We start from the raw sequence: 18,235 nt of genomic DNA, 5'->3' as shown, positions 1-18,235 counted from the left end.
CTAGTGGACAATTCTGTACAGTATGCGATTCCTCTTATATGCAATCAAAAATAATTATTTTTCAGTCAAATAATAAAGTCATGGAAATGACATTGTTCAAGCTGTTTGTTAATCAATGTTCTAGTAAAGTTACAGAGGTAGAATTTTTTTTACATTAATGTGTGAAAAAGCACATTGTAGCTGTGCTAAACAGAAAGCATTGATGTTTAAATACAACACAACAAAAAAGGTGTGATGCACACAAAATCAACAAGCTACATTTTTCATGTATAAACCCTCATTAACCCAGTGTTATATTATTGCCAAATTATTAGAAATTGACATCTGGCCAGACAGTCCTTTGTACGTCACGGAGAAGGAATCGGTGCCTCCAAAAGTCTGTTCTCTGAAGCATTTGTAATATGTCAGCTACTCACCAAAATCTAGACTCCTGAAAGTCAATCCTAACTAATACGCAGCCGCCAATTCCCTGATTAAATAAGGCCATATCTGTAAAAGTGGCAAAGATGAAATGTTGAGTGTGACACCTCTATTTTAGAGAGTTTCAGCCTAAAGAGTTTCAACCTAATGTGCAGAATTAACCTTAAGACTGCCTTACATTTGAAGAACAGGTCAGCAATTTAACGAATCATTACAAGTTTAATGAGAATTAATGAAGTGCTTACATTTAAGGACACAAAGGCCGTTTTACAGTGGAATAGATCTGAAGATCTGTTATTAGCAGAAATGCTTTGTGGCCATAAGAAGATGTAATTTTAGGTAATCAGATTGTATATTGTAAAAGTGGGTTGAAAGTGAGCTGAATTAAAGGAAAACTTATGATCATTTTACTTCCTACAATTTAACAGGATTTGTGTACCATAGAGTATCTTCCTCAGTTTTGATGTTCAGTTTCTGAACACCTGAGCAATATTGTCTCACAGACTGAGGCGAGCCATGTGAAATTGTCCTTGTGTTACTTCTTGCTCCATTTAATTGCATGCTTTAAGCCAATTTTATCATTGTGAAGAAACCACCATTTGATTGAGCAATTGCCCACATTTGAAATTTGAATGAAGGGTGGTATGTGTCCACTACAATCACTGCATTAGCATTTCATGCACAAGCTTTGCTTTTGTTTAGACACAGATGAGCTGAAGGAAACATGGAAAGAGACCAGCAGCCATGGAAGCATAGGAAAAAAACCCCACAAAATGCAAAACGAAAAACCACAGTTTGAATCAGAACATTATCCATCATTCATCATATTTCTCATTATGCCTTTTCCAATGTTATGCTCAGTCATTGTTTTGCATTAGACTTCCAAGAATTCAGAGATAATCAGTTGTTTTTCTGTCCTCCTCGATCTTTACCGGAGGCTTAAAATACATATTAACCCTTTTTTTCCCTGTCGATAATTCATCAACAGGCCTATGGCATTAGTCTTTTAGTCCAGCTCCTTATCACCAGCTTCTCCATATTATTTTATCAAGGTTCAGAATTTTTTGGCAATCAGCAAAGGTTGAAATAAAATGTTATTTCAAAAAGAAATAAATATTTCTAAAAGAAATAACAGTACATGAAAGATGATATTCACTAAATTATAACAGTATACAGTTGCAGACGCAATTGGCACCCTCTACCACTAACACTACTAATTTATCAAGCAGACTATATTTTGTTAAACTACACTTATTTGCCAGTGATACCTTTCCTAAGTTTATTGAATATGTTCATCATAACAGGTGGTGGTTAAGACATTTTGATGAATTAACTAATTTAAGATATAGACCGCCAATTCTTATCTGTGCCGAGCTAGTTATCATATGAGTAAGGAACTTGTGGTTGCCCAAATAAAGATTAATGTTTACACATGTGCTAAAGCACACATACTCAAGACTTTTTCAACAAAGTTCTGCATTAACTCCAACTCCACGGTGAACGAAATAATGTTAGCATTTAATAAATTGACTCAACTGTTCTCATGAGTCATGCAAACTGTACCAGTAAGATATGGCTACATTAATTGCAAATTAAAATCTGAGTAGTTCCTTATTCATAGATCTGCTGTGAAAGCTGTTTATTTCCTTGAAGCTTTTTACTGCTAGAATATAGCTACACACCTTTAAAAATGTGGCAATTTATTTTTCTGATTTATAAAGTGATACACCATGAAAGAAATTGCAATATATACAGCACACCCTAAAAGAGTTGAACCCAACATTGTTTGTATTTGTATTAAATTCACTGAAGAAACAGAGAATGGTGTGTGTGCGGGGGGCTAATTGTCATATATACCTTTACTAGCTTATGCAATAAGCAATTAATATTGTTTCTCTATCAGACTAGATGATCTTGTATTCGGTGGCTCAATTTTAGATATACAAATTCAATGCTAGCTTCAAGCTTTTGTTGTGATAACAATACCTACGGATTATAGTTGAAAGTCTAGACCATTTGCTAAATTCCTTAGTGCCTTAAGTTGTATTCACAATTCTTTTACTATAACTGCTTAAAACACAGTCCTGATAATTGAACTCTGGAGTTCTATCTATAAGGATACCAGCGTCCCTACCGTATTTGTACAGTTTGATTCACTCTGCCAGTGTGATCCCTAAAGAAATTATGATTTAGAGGAAAGGGGACATGCAATTATGATTTGTAAGGAAGAGGAAAATCGATGGACAAATAAGTCAGCTCCTCACACAAAACAGAATATAATCCAATAGATTCTTCTATTCACCTTTTTTAAGAGTCAAATATAAGCAAGTTGTCTTTCCCTAAATCTAGACATCTTGTAGAAGACATCCACTGAATCATTTTCAGTTAAGCTAGACTAGTCTTATTTGCTCAATGGTGAGTGGCCTTAGCCTGTGTCCACTGTTGTGTACAGATGGGCGAGGTAATTCACGGCAAAGATCTTTACAATCAGCAATCCGAAACACCGAAAGATCTTAGGAAAACCTTCTTAATGTACACATCTACAGTTTGAAAAAAAAGAGGTGGAAATCTTGACTTCTGATTTGGTGGCAGTCACCATAGCTTTGAACGGAAGTGAAAGTCACACGTATTAAATTAACAAACCTTTGGTCTGGTCTTCTCAATATGGATATCTCAAACTAGAACTGGGGTAGCTGCCCAGTATTGGATGAATACTTTAGCTTCTATAAAGAGACAACAAAATCAGCATGATGGGTAAAAACAAATTCATGCTGTGTATAAGTATTATACTTTTTATGTCTTTACTCTGAAATAAATATCCAATGTTTTCTGTGGATTTTGTCTTTCCAGTGGTTCAGCACTAGACCTTATAGATCCTGTATTAAAGTGGACTAAAAGCACTGGAAAGAGTTAACTGAATAAGGGTCCTTTATTTTCTGAATAGCATCTGACACAACTAGGTGAACAAAACACCACAAACAACGATAAAGAAGTAGAAAATAACAAAGGACAGAACTCTTGTGAGGCTGATATTGTATAGGCTTATAGAAGACGAACGGGAGTAGACTTTCCCTTTGCAGCATTCCTTCGGAATGAAGGGGTGTCACACCAGCGATCCTGTGCCTCTAGTGTACTGAGCTTATCCCTGTATATGCTTATTTCTCTGCTGTGACAGAAAGACAAAAGGCATGTCTTTCTCTTAACTGCTCCAGGATGAGTCTCATTCCACAGGAACAGCGTTGTAGCTTTGTTTTAAACAACAGACAAACTCCTTCATACCTTTGAGGTCACCTCCTTTTTCCTCTCTCTGAGGGGAAGATTCACAGACTGAGAATAAGGCTGCCGTATGGAAAGGAGCCCATAGCGGTGATTATACCACGCCAAGTCTTGGAATTCGTGGAAAAAGTTTGTTCTTGTTTCATAAATGCGTTTCCCCCCCACCCCTGGTCTCCTGTCCCCAACGTGTCTTCAGTCTCAGGTCAGGATGTGATGCGACTAGCTGCTCTCACTCCACTCGGGCACGATGCCCACGCCATGGACAGGGTGGTACTGGTGTGGAGAGAGGTTGCGGGGCATGCTGTGAGGGTAGAGGTACTCGTTTCCCTGGAGGCCGGCGGTGGGAGACTGGATGCCCGTCTGGGGTCCACATTGTCTGGCGAGGGGCTGATGGGGCACAGAGCTCTGGTACATGCTGTGCGTGTCCGCGATCTGTGGCGAGGCGTGGTTGGCCACCCCACTCAGTCTGGGCATGAGGGGACCAGAGGTGAAATGGGCAGAGAAGTGCTGATAGGACATCCGCTCCATGGGCTGCATGGCAGTCACTGGGCAAGTGCTGTAGGGGGGCACGGTGGCCCACGTGTTGCAGCTGATGTCCTCGAGGCTGGGCACGGGGTCTGCTGCTTGCGAGGCGCTGGCATACATGCAGGCCTGGCGCTGGGCCGACTCTGTCCTGTACGGGGCTGCACCCAGGCCGGGAGGCTGGGAGTAGCTGCCCGCTCGGTAATAAGCATCCTCATCTCTGGGTGAGCTCTCGATGTAGGACTTCTTGTAGGGGTGCTCGGCAGTCTGGCACTCGTCCTCCACTGTGGAAAGAGGACAAGAGACGTGGTGACCATTTCATGCTGGAAGGAAAAGAAAAGAGACACAAAGTTTTGGCTGTGGAGCCTTTTTCAGCCATAACATTGTGTCTCTTTTCTTTTCCTTTTAGCGTGGAATAAACCTTTGCTTTGTCCCTTGCAGGATACGCCTGCTGACGCAGCTCCCTACACCATAGTGGCGATTTGCTTGAAGAGGCAGCAAACAGGATTTTGACTATTTCTTGAGTAAAACATACCTGCGTGATATTTACGATCTAACTTACATTTAGTGATCACACTTACGGCATTTGTTGATTGCATCATCAATACCGAACTGTAGAATGTTTGCAATAAAGCCTAATTATAGACATTCCTGTGGCACTGTGGTAAAACCCACAGTAAGAGCACACAAATGTAAAAAAAAAAAAAGCTTTAAATGCATCTTCGTAAACTTGCCTAGAGTTTAAAAGAAAGCAAAGGCACAAATTGTGTACTGGAGCGAAGAGTTGCAGGAGTGCTCCTTGGGGCCTGCTCACCTTTCCTCTTGGCGCAGTGGTAGACCTGGTTATGCTCATGAGAGAGTGGGTAGGGGTTGGACTGAGCCATCAGGTCCTGAGACGTGCTGGTGACTCCGTTCTCACACTGGTACTGCGAGCCTAGGCTGCCCGGTGTGGGCACCCCCCTCCCATCCCCACCGTAGGGGCTCTGGCTGGAGCCCACCCTCTGTCGGACCGTGCTGCGCGGGACCACTGGGTACTCCTTACTGCGGGAGAAACGATCAGCAGCAGGCAGAGCTGCTTGTTAGACTGGCACTGCCCAAGGTGATCAGCTTATCAGCTTCAGAGTCACCCTATGTTTCTAAAACAGAAAGATTTAGATCCTGGCATTTTAGTGTTGTTTTTATGACATTATTGCACGTTATGCAATTTTGTTTTTGTGACAAATAATGATCCAAATTTTATTGCTGTGCCAAATCAGCCATTGGCACGGAACATTTAAATAATAGAGAGTGCCTTTAAAAAGATGAGGGCAATTTCAAAGAATACAGCTTGTGTTGTATTTAATATTGTTAAAATGCCTTTTTAATTCTGACGCAAAATATGTAAAAGAATGGAAATTACTAAAAGCTATAGGAAAAGTGCGCTCTATATTTCTAATGTACTAAAGGTACCAGGCTTTTTCCTCCTGCATTGCTTTCTTCTAAGTTGAAATAAACTGGTATTGAGCCAAATGCTTTTAAAGCACAGAGTGTCCATTTATTTCTTTAATGTCATGAGCAGGGATCTAGAATGAAACCTGACCTCATCCTGCAAATTTAACTTAACCAGTTCTCTCCCTGTGTGTAGAAACAACTGGAGCTTAAATCATGTGCTTTATGTCTTTAATATTACCATGTTTTTTGTACTCTGATGACCAAATACGGTCAACATTGCAGTACATAAGACTTCATGAAAACTAGGCTCTAGGGAAATTGGAAGAGCATTTCTAAAGCCAGAATTTATATGATTAAAGCAGATTAAAACAAAAACAAGTAAACATTCTCACGACTAACTTAAAATATAAAACAGAACCAACAACAGCAAAAATACATTTATTTTCTTGGAGCCTTTTTTAAATTTTCAACTAGTAAAATGTAAATGAAAATGTATGATTTTGGTGCCAAAAACACTTAAGCCCACATTTTAAGCCTGTGTTATTGAATACTTCTGAACTTTGAAGCTGAGTCATTAACATAATGCAGGGTTTGACATGAAAGCAGAAACTCAAAGAACAGAGATCATACGCTTCTCAAACAAAATCGCGTTCTCCCTTTTACACAAAACTAAAATGTCATCATTACAGTCAATATTATTTATTATTATGTTCCTCACAAAACATAAATGAATATACATGGTGGATATATAACAAAAATATTGCTGTAATATGTTATAATTTGGAGTTTTTGTAGAGGACATGATATTAGAGCCTTTAATCTACAGGGTACTTTCTTTTGCATGACTCCAGATATAGTAATGTTTCAGTTTTTTGGCTTTTTACAGCATAATTTACATGCTCTAGTTTTATCACTTGTTTATTTTACCTCTGACTCTGTAATCACACAGCATTGTTCACAGTAGTACACCCAGACACACATTCATGGTTTTGAATTTTTTAAATATTTTTGTTAAGTGGGGCCTTAACCTGTGAAGCTTGTAGAGTAAGTGGAACATACCGTACATCAAAATAATACACTGGGTCTAAAAATCTGTTTCAGCCTCTTGTCACATCCTATAGCATCTCCTACTGGTAGACTCTCTGAATGAGCAGTGACTCATCCTTTCCTTTGCACTTCTAATCTTTGCTTTTTATTTTGCAAGAAATATATATATATATTTTCCACAGACATGTTTGCTTCTTTTTCTTACCAAAGAGCTTACCAAAAGTAAAATGAATCTTTTCTAGAATATTCAGAATAAAACATGTAATTTTCAGCAAGTGTAAAGCAGGGCTTTGGAGTCTTCATTACAACTGAGCATTTACCTAAACTAACTGAACCCATCTGTGGCTTTATGCCAGCTTTTCACAGTTCATTAGGTGCTGTGGATCTAAAAAAGAGACCTATAAAATCTGCTCTCCAGGACTAGAGTTGTCCTTACATGAAGACTTAGATATATTCTCTTTTTGGAAATAAAATACTAAAGATAGCTGTGCAGGAGGTTTGTGTATTGCCATTGATGTTAAAAACTTTTTGCACAGTAAGAACAGTAAACCATGTTTCTAATTATTGTGTAATTAATGCTTAGTAGATAAAAAATGAAAAGGCAGAGATATTAGCTTTCCTGCTTTATAGTACTTGTTCCGGCAGTCCTTTTGCCATTAGAAGCATTAATTTTCTCTAAATTACATAACTAACTCCAATTTCCCTGCTGCTTAGTAGATTGTATGCATTAAGGGAAAGGTTTAACAAGGAATGTGCATTGTATAATTTTTTTTCACTTGTAAAATACTGCCTTTGGAAATGTTAAACATATTTACTGCTGATATATATGACCTCCTCTCCCAAAGCTATACTCCTCCAGGTGAATTTTCCAGATGACGTTTTTCATTCTGGCTCTCAGGATTTTGCAGATATCGTGGCTTTATAAGGCTATATCTGCAATTGTAATAAAGATACAAAAGTGGGCTATGGCCACGATTGTCCGTAATTCTGCTCAGTTTTGGAGAATTAACCTAAACGAGCCACATATACAGTATTTGTGTCTACATTAGCTTGAACATTGTTCTGGTATGCTTTATACAAAAGTATAAAAATACTGTACTTAATGCACAAACTATATTTTCTACAAATAAACTCCATATCCATAAGGTTATTTCTGAGCCTGCTGTAATTCTGAACTCAGAGAAATGTCAAGCTGTTCAGAGGATGCCCAGACCAACTGTGAGCAGCTTTGTTCAGGAAGACCCAGCAAATGACTGGCCTCTGTTCAACAACTGCACTTACATCATATCTGTGCAGGGAGGCGAAGCTGAGTGGCACATCTGTGTTAAATCATATTTACTTCTCTTTTTCTGTTTTAAGCAATTGATCTTCATCATCATAGATGAAACAAGTCATAGAAAACTACCCAAAGGAGATGGAAGTCTGTTTTTGTGATATTCCAATTTAGTGCACATCTCTTAATATGAAATATGATAAGAAACTGCAGGAATGAAAAAATACCATCTGATTGTGATTATTTTTTATTCATTTCATAAGGGAAAAATGTTAACAACATTAATATTCCCCACATTATCATCTTATCTTTGATGTCCCTCATGTCTGAACTGTATTACAATTTGTAGTGCTATGTGTCTTTTTCCATTGTAAGGTATGGTGTTGTAGGTTCTCTAATACAATGTATAGTAACTTTAAAATTAACCTTCATCTACTGCAATATCTAAGTCCAAAAATTATATGATCAATGCAAGTTTATAAGCAAATGAAATATACACTGCTCTGCTTACTAACTCAATGTCATGTTACAGAGTGGATAGAAACATACAGACGTTGTTCTAACATTGTTCTGGCATGCTGGGGTGGGTTTTATCTAATTTCCTTCAGGACGTAGCTATGAAAAATCACACATTCTGCTTTTTGTTACAATAAAAAAATATGAAAAGGCACTATCATCTGTGACAAAGAATCTCCTATCAGTTGCTCAGCAGGATATCATGTGTAGGAGTATGTAGTTGTGTAAGAATAGCACTCTTTCTTCAAGGATGACACTGGCTAACTTAAAGGATATTGTTAGGGGTTGGAGTGAGGCACACTACTGCGCTTAATTTGGAAAGCTGATAACAGTACCTCACAGCAGGTTTGGTGATGGAGAAGGACACACACAGCAGGCTGTCCTGAAAGATTGCAAGGGTGGGTTGTTTATTTTTAAAAGTAGGTACCTTTGCATCCTGGACATCCTGTGAAGCTCCATATCGTCACTTCCACGGAAACCTTTGGCAAAGGGATTGTTCTCAATCTTTAGCTGCGTAATCTGCAAAAAATATGGTAAAAAACACAATAACCTGACTGCATATTGATGTTTAATCATTAGTACCAATAATGTATTTTTGTACTTATACAAATTATAATTTTGGTTATTTAGAAGATATAGTACAAATCAATCTTCTATGCAAGTTATAAATATCAAATCTGAATTTATCATTAAAATAATTAAAATTACAGAGTTTTAAGTGCAATATCCCCTTTTACACCATTTACATCAAAACAGGAAAAACATCAGGAAAGGTACTGGAATACAGCACTTTCCACAAAAAAATACATTTGTATTTTAGCTAATAACAGGAGGGCAACCACAAAACTGTCCTGTTTGTATTCTGCATATACTGTAACCCTTTGTGGTTTTTGCTTTAGGAAATTAAAAAGGACAAGACAGCAGAAGATGACTGTTCCTCCTCTTCTCTTTTCCTTCTTTAAATTATATCCATGACACATAAAAATTACAAGTAAGATTTTGACATTTAAAACCAAGATTCAGTTTTGTTACACATATACGTCTCTGATGTCTCTTTCAGTTACTGCCCCCAAAACAATCCTCTGAACCACTGAGTCTTAATGGGTGCAGAAGACTCATTTTTTTTTCCAAATGTAAAGTATAATAAGGTGTATTTGGTTCTTAACAAAAGCAATGATGAAAATTGTTAATAATACTCACAAGAGATGTTATTTGCTATGTTGATTGACAATATCATTGACAGGGAATGAGAAATTAAGCGGCTATTTTAATAGTTAGCTGTGAGCCTTTCTAAGTAAGGATCCATCCATCCATTTTCTAACCACTGATTCCAATTCATTGTCGTGGGGGATCGGAGTCTATCCCAGCAAGCAGCAGGCGCAAGGAAGGATACACTTTGCCAAAACACGCACACTCACACCAGGACCGATTTTCACAGAAGCTAATTAACCTACCAGCATATATTTGGACTGTGGGAGGAAACCGGAGCACCAGGGGAAAACCCACAAAACACAGGGAGAACATACAAGCTCCACGGAGACAGTGCCTCAGGTCTGGAAATGAATATTTCGGTCATGGCCCCTTCTGGTGTCCTCTGGGTCAGACTTAAGAGATTCAGTGTAGGACTTATCTTTGAGTCTATGGATATATCTCACCACTTTTCTCCTGACTGATTCCAGAGCACCAATATCTCTTTCATTATGTGGTAACCAGACAATTCAATTAAATTGAAAAGACTAATTTTAACTATTTTAACTATGTATCCATTTAATTTTTAATTGCTTCTCATATTGTTTATATGATATAAATTACGTCTACACACCTAAATCTTTTCCATTGGCTGCTTCTTAAGATTCAGCGTTTTCTATCTTACAGCATATTTATAGTTTCTATTCTGATGTTGGTATTATTTGCAGACTTGACTAGTTTGCCTACTATGCCAGAATGTAAAAACTTAACTTTAGGATGTTAGAACATTTAACCTTATACAGACCTCTGTAGCACACTAATAATGACATCACCCCCAATTTAAGCACTCATCCCTTAAGTGTTAACGAGTTCTCAATCCACATCTATATTTTGCTTGAATTCCTGCTTCCAGCAGTTTGAGAGAATTAATCCTTTATAAGAACGGTTATCAAACAAATTGTATGTAGTATACCTAAATAAACTAAACTGTATCATATGTTGTTTGTATTCATTACTACTAGTGTTGTTTGTTAAAAAAATCCTGATAAGTTAATTAAGCAAGACTAACATTTTCTAAAATCATATTAACAGTCTCTTAGAATCCTACTGCTATACACATGATCCTCTAGTTTAGTTCTGATTTTTGTTTCATGCCTGGATCGGTTCTGTCACCCTATTCATGGATGGATGCTACATTAGCAATTTTACAGTCAGTGGGTTTTAGCTCTGTCTCGATTGACTGTTGGATGAGTTTTAATAACAGACTGAATCACTTCAGATCTCTTGCTTCGTTAAATACAAGTGGTAGGAAACCATCAAGTCCTGGATATTTACCCTTAGTTTTTGTAGTATCTGTACCTTTTTGATTGTGATATTCTTTGACATAGAACTTTGTGTTTAGACTGAGACATGTTTTCTAGTTCTTCTTCAGCTTACACCAGAGAGGAATGTTCATTTAATATGTCTACCGTTTCTCTATCAATATCCAAAGGTTTCCCATTTTTAGCTATGAGATATTTTGTCATCCATTATTGTTCTCTTGCTCTTGTAATACTCATAAACACCTTTATTATTTATTTTAGCCTTCATTGCAACATTCTTTTTTATATTTCCCCTAGCCTTCCTAACATATTTTAGGAAAGTGCTTACAAATCACTATGCACTTTTCCTTTAACAGTGAAATGTTAAAACTATTTTTATAAAGCACTTGCTTCTCCATGTATTTTTCTTAATTGATTTATTAAACCATTTGGACTGCTGCTTTCTTGGCTTTGATTTGCCTGGGTGAGTCAGTTCTTGTAGCAGAATATAATTTCTTTGCATCCATTCTCAACTCATTTCAGACTTATCCTATGCCTTGTTAATCTTTCAGTCTCTATCCTGTGTTTCTTAAACTAAGCCTCATTCTTTCATAGTTGACTATTCAGAAATTGTAAACTTTTTTGGACTGTATTCTTTACAAGGTTTTAAACATATTTCAAAGTTTATCATACCAGGATCACAGTTCCCTAATAGTTCTCTACTTTCTTCAGCCTGTCTTGATTGAATGAAGAGAGTATAAAACTATCGGTGTCCCTTCATGTAGATTTTCTGACAGACTGAGTAAAGAATTAATTGTAAACAATTTTAACATCTGACTTTCACCTGATGACAACACTAATGTTTTTTTGCATTCTACGCAAGGAAAGCTATGATAATCATTATCGTCCATTTCTTTAGGCTTGCATCCCTGATTTTATTATAGATGATTGAAGAATAATTTAACTTTTCTGATTAGTTGGTTTGTATTTCAACAGTTCTGAATTGTAAATTATACTGCTTTGCAGAGATAAATTAATTAAATTAATCTTATTTTATCTTAAAAATCTTAAATCTTAAATTAATTTAAATGAATGCTGCAGCTGTGAATGTCTTGCACTTGTTGGGAATGTGTCTGATTACACATGGTGTAAAACATGTTTCTTTAATATGGACCCAAATCTCAGTCATTTACATAAAAAGTGTGTTGAAAACCACCACTACATGCATTGTGTGTTTGTGCTTATTTCCAAAATAGTAGGATGCTAGCATAAAATGAAATGAGTGAAAAACTGCTGATGATCTCATTCTGACATACATTTGGTTTAGTTTTATCAAAGGCTAATATTTTTTTTTTAATCATAGTTGGAAAAAAAGGATGGTCTGCTGCCACAAACAATGAAAAATGAGAATATAAAAATAAACCAGAATTCTAAAGATCAGTTCTAGGACAAGTGGACTCTATCCATAGAAAACAAAAAGCTTTATCACTGCTGTATACGTACTGATGCCTTTGTTCTTAAATTAAAATGGTGCATTTATTGTTAGTATTGAAGAATAGCTCAAAAATATGAAGACTCCAAGACCCCTGTTTATAAAGAACATCTTTTTCTTTGCTTTCATACTTGATATTCTCTGGAATACAGATACTCTTTGGCTTGTGATATCAGGCATTAATGATTTAGGTTGGTGGATGAGACACTGTTGTTAACTGTTGTTTTTTCTCTTTTTCCCCAGATACCTTACAGTACACCTCGAGCTCGTGCCAGATAGATTATACAGAGCGCTTGGGTATTCCCACATAAGGAGGGATACATTTGGCAGGTACTGTGCTGGCAGGCGCTGTGTATCCCCTGACACATGAGAGCCGTCTGTAAACTGGCTTTCGCTAGTTGTGGAACCTTGTAAAATCCCCTTTGCTGTGACAAAGGCCTAATAAACAGATGGTGCATTTGGCAGCCCCTTAGTTGTTCTGTTTTCAGGATTTTTTTTAATTTAATGTTTTCTGATTATAAGAAAGAAAAGACCTATTCAAATGTGTAGCACTACAGGCGTACTATGTATCTCTATGAGACACTGGGGGTAAAAGTGCTATAGAGAAAAAAATGCAGTCCCAGGTAGGAATAAAATGCAATAAAAGTGGCAAATAATTCTGAATACTGCAAAAACAAATCAAGGGGTAACAAAATGGATATCATCTAAGCTTAAAGATGTTGCGGTTTTTGTGTGAGTTTTTTTTGGTAATGGAAGGAGTATGGAAGTTGGTGGGAGGTACTGCCTTTATTAAAATCCCCACACAGACAGGGCTGCAGACAAAAGAATTGCTTCTGTGCAGCTGCTCAGTAAGACATGGTTGTTTTGCGATGATATCTGTAATTACAGAGGCATTACCATGTGGTAAAACTGAATGAAACAGAATCTCCCCCAGTAAAGATTTCACAGATTGTTTTACAAACCCTGCAAATACTGAAGAAGATGCCTTAACGAAACCATTAGCACTCATGATCTTCTCAAATTGTCACTCCTAACTGTCCAAAATCACACAAGACATGTCTGTCATTTGCAGCAAGTCAGGAATTCAGACATTATAGACAACTTTAATAGCTAATCAGCCTTGGATCAAAAACACTGCACACACTATTGTATTTTCTATTGTTAAAATAACAAAGCAAAGTTAGTATTACAACAGAATGACACATTTTAAGAATTTACTCTTCAATTATACTCATTCATATATGTCTTCCATGCATTATGTGTGTTTCTTTAGAACTTTCGTTACTTGTTAATTTTTTGGAGCGGAGTTCATTAAAAAAAACAGCAAAATTTGATGTTACAAGAAATATGGTTTAAAAAAAACATTTGAAAGGACACACTTATTAAAGGCTTACTTCAATCTTTTGTACTGCTGTAGGTGAGTGTGTGTGTGCGCTAGAATGCAGTTAAACCAAGGAAAACCACTGGAGCTAGTGATTACTTACTGCTGTGAACTGAAGTGAAAGGTTTAATAAGATTTTATTGGTTAAAAGATTGTTGAAGAGAAGATTTTTTTTTTAATTAAGTAATGTTTTTATTGTTTGGTTCTAATTCTTTGGTTGGATAATATGCATTGTGAACTGGGACCGAAATGTGTTTAAAAGAACCCTAACAACATTAAACCCTGTTCTTTTTAAAACACTAATTAATTAAATGTAGTTGTATTTATTATATTAACTGTATTTGCTACTACTTTGTCCACTTAAACATTTCTCTAACAAACCAAATATGTTTTTATAAGGTGTATAATAAAGAATTTATTTTCAAAGCAGCTTCTTACAATTTTATAACAACTTAACCTCTTAATCTAGATCTATCTTAGAGCTATGCATTTTTTTAAATGATCCTTATTAATGTTCTAGACCCTTAGCTGTTAGGTCAAGAATCATAATAATTTATTTACCAATATCGTTGTGATGAACAAGTTCTTAATGTTTTCTACGTCCTAGTATCTATTATAATGATCTACAATTACTTTAATGATACGCTGAGGTGTTATGGCTTAAGTTTAAAAAGTATTTTTAGAGTGAAACCGATTTTTATTTTAGGTTTGTACCATAGTCTTTTGCAAGCAATAAATAGGGATTATAATTATTTTAATATTTACTATTTGATTTCATAAAACAACACATGTAAAAAAGATTTCGTTTTTTAATTCCAAGCGTTCTATTATGGAAGTAAAACTAAACGGTTAAAATATATATTAAGTTAAAAAGATGTTTAAATTGAGATCTGCAACATTTGTAGATCACCTGAAACCAAATAGACAGTAATATAATGTACATCTTTTGAGCTTTGGGGATTTTAAATTAAACAATGCTGTAATACCTATCCTCTGTTTCAAACGTGGAGAATTAAGATTTAGTTAGGATAAGAGAGTTTTATTTTAGCCCATTGTCCTCTGTTTTAAAACTTATTTTAGAATACAAATAGCAAAAACTATCACGAACCTGTTTTAAAAGAAGTAAAAAAGTCTACGAGTGTTAGTGCACGGAGATCTTGTGAATGTCTCTCCTTGGAATTTGTAAAGTCAAGCGAGAACAACATGTATAAATTTGTAATATATATTTGCTGGTTAAGTAACTTTCAGAAGATAATTCCTGAGAAGGAAAGGGGAAAATTAGATTAGATTGTATTAGATTACCGTCCCCCTATATCCAGGGGCAAAGTAGAAGAAAACGTTTCCGTTTTCCAGCCTCAAACTGTAACAATTAATGAGAATATGTATTGACCAAAGGCCGCCTTCTCAAAGTAATTACCACCACCCTTTGGATAACAGTCGTTTAAGTTTCCTGTACTGGCATTTGAAATTTTGATTGGCTCGCTCATCATTCATGCGTCTCGCTTTCCCCCCTCCATAACCCCGCCCAGACCCTCGACAGCAATACTTTGCCTTGGCCACCGGATATGAAAAACATGCACTGGTCAATTAAATCCGAGACGCGGTATTGATTTTTAACCTTAAGACTCGGAACATGGGAGTAAAAGAAACAGCCTAATTAATTTAGCAATATTTCATTCAAGCGTGGACGGATTTCCATAATGATTTAGACATCAGTCACTACAACTACACTGCTTTGGAAGTGAACCAAAAAGTTACTCTCTCAGACGATGATTTATTCAGAAACGACGGCATCTTGAAATCACTTGGAAAACACCGAGCTGAAATTGCCATTGATTGTTAGTACAGCGCACCAACTCAGAGCACCTACCTCAAACTTTATTGAATTTCTTTTGAAGCTTAACATAGGTACTCAGTCATAGTATTAATCGGCTATGCGCATATTCTTGTCGGATTAGTAAACATAGTTAAATCCTGTGTGTGGCGGGACAAATGCCCAAAATCAGCAACTCTAAAAACATATCTTATAGATGTATTCAAAATTAAGATATATACTAAGTAAATGTAAGGATAATGATACAGTACGTTATGGATGATGTCAGACAAAGAGACAAACTGAAAATCAAATTTGGCAGCTTCTTGAATGTCCTTAGTGCGGCTGTATTTTCTTTTTAAAAAATATAGTGATGTTGTATTAGTATCAGAATATTTTACTTATACTAGTTTGGAGTGTAAAAAGAGAAATTCTCTCAGAAAGTTAATTGTATCACAGTCATAGTTCATAGCATTGCTCATGTAGTCTTTGTCCTCTGGTACAGACTAAAATAAAGTGAATTTTGGATAGTGCTTAGAAACTAAAGTAACAACATCAAAGTTACAAACACAAAACCGAAACGTTGCCGTTCGCGAAACTAAACAAGAGTTGAACTGAAATTGCTGTTGACTTTTAATGGGAATTCACTGTCTTCGGGGACTGGGTATGATCTTGACTTGGAAACTGAAACGAACAAAAACTGAAACAGTACTAGTACTCTACCATCAACAGCTTTTTTTCTTCTGATGTGACAATTAAGTGATAATCTGTGTTTTAATGTCCGTGACGTACGGTTTGATTATGCAAACACATTTGAAGGCCACAAAACACCCAGATCGGTGTAACTACCTTGTGAGCAATATATTGCAGTAGTAACAGCCTCGAATTGGACCTGTTTGCATGCAGAGTTGCCATTTTTAATTGTAGGTGCTAAACCACAGAATGGGTCTGGATTTAACCTGCAGGAGTATCAGTAGCCACTTCAGATTTTATCTGCCTTGTAAATTAGCGGGTACAGCATGTTCTCATTTTGATATCTAAAATGAAACCATCGTAAAACGTTTAAAGATTTAGTATACACAATTACAGAGAGTAATTTGAAATTAGGGGAACCCGTTGTTGCGCCATTTGCAAAATTGTTATATTGACTTCTTCTTCGATTATCTGGTTGGCCGCTCCACCTTGTACTTTAATTTTATGAAACCGAAATTACTGTGAACCGCTACAGTCCTTACCACTGACGTTTGTAGTTACTGCCAATAAAGTCATATAAATGAATTCGTTCTGTAGTTCCAGTGGAGTTAACTTTATATAATTTTGTTTTGTCGTCACCATCTGAAAGAGAGTTTGGCCAGTCAGAATCAAAGACCATCTCCCTTGAAAAGGTATTTAAGCACAATACCTGCACGCTGAATACGAAGCAAAAGGTTTGAATACCCCCTTAATACGCGTATAATTAGATAAGTTGCGCCGTGCAAATATGTTCATACAGGTACAACTTGTTTGAGTATTGAGCGAATGTGGGGAGACTCATTTCACGTAGTGTGTCGGTAAATTGATCAGTTTAAGGTTTTGGTCAATTAAAATACACATTTTGAACAATTAAAATACACATTTAGTAAATTTAATAATACCACTTAACATTTGTGATGTCTGCTTGTTAAGCCTGAAGTAAGTGTCATAGTGGTCTTTTGCTATTGAATAGAAAGTGTGGTTTCAGAAAACATAACTAATAAAAGACAACTGTGTTCTGGGACCATAATCGCAGCCATAATTATATTATTTAATAATCATCTTCTTGTCCTGTATTAATTCTGGAGAGATGATTTGGTCATATTTTCACCTTGGAAACAGCACGATATGATTTCTGATTTTTATTCCTATTCCTCGCTCCTGAATTCTCGGTTGGACTGTGCACTGGAGCACTGGTCTCTGGTAGACTCTGACAGGGCGATCCATGAACAAGTGCTTGGAAGTTGCACTTCCAGGAATTTGTATAAATTCATATTTGGCGAAGATTTCGCCTTCACGCACAGCCGTCAATGGAAACACTGTGCCGCACTTGGTACACTCAACTTCACAGAAATGGATGTTAAAAGTTTATAACAAAATGCACATACTCTTACGAAATGCAAATACGCGTTTCATCAATACGTTTGTATTAAAAATTAAGAAGTCTTTTATTATTATATTTGTCCGCTATTGCGATGTGTTCATGTTTCCTTCTTGGCTTTTGGTTTGATAAAAATGATTAATGATAAAATAAACACTTCAACATATTTGAACAGAACTATCTTAAGAGCATCAGTTGCTTCCGAACGATTCCTTAACGATTTAGAGATTTGTTTAGCACATCAATGGCAGTAGAGGAAAAGACAATATTAAAGAAGAATCAAAAGTGACTGACAGTGACTTGTAAGTAACTCTTACAGTACTTACGGTAAAATATATCGTAATTATATATGGCCATCAACATCTTGTGAATTATAAATAACAATCATCATATGTAAGAAACCTATAGGGTAAACAATTGGAAAAATTACGGCTCTTATTTTGTCCTTGAAAGTGATAAGTT

General features: G+C 36.2%; 1 protein-coding gene across 1 annotated transcript in view; it reads right to left on the bottom strand.

Annotated features, from left to right (window-relative positions):
- Window positions 1-3,569: 3,569 nt before the first annotated feature.
- tbx5a (T-box transcription factor 5a) overlaps window positions 3,570-18,235 on the bottom strand; it is a 33,208-nt gene continuing 18,542 nt past the window's right edge. The window contains exons 6-8 of the mRNA XM_088936127.1: window positions 8,913-9,004; window positions 5,033-5,259; window positions 3,570-4,502 (exon numbers count right to left, since the gene is read on the bottom strand). Coding sequence (XP_088792253.1) covers window positions 3,916-4,502; window positions 5,033-5,259; window positions 8,913-9,004 — 906 coding nt within the window. The 3' untranslated portion in view covers window positions 3,570-3,915. The remainder of the gene's footprint in view (window positions 4,503-5,032; window positions 5,260-8,912; window positions 9,005-18,235) is intronic.

The sequence above is a fragment of the Atractosteus spatula genome, chromosome 17 (assembly GCF_055471065.1).
Source record: "Atractosteus spatula isolate fAtrSpa1 chromosome 17, fAtrSpa1.hap1, whole genome shotgun sequence".
Classification (NCBI taxonomy): Eukaryota; Metazoa; Chordata; class Actinopteri; order Semionotiformes; family Lepisosteidae; genus Atractosteus; species Atractosteus spatula.
This window is presented reverse-complemented; position numbering and strand designations above follow the sequence as displayed.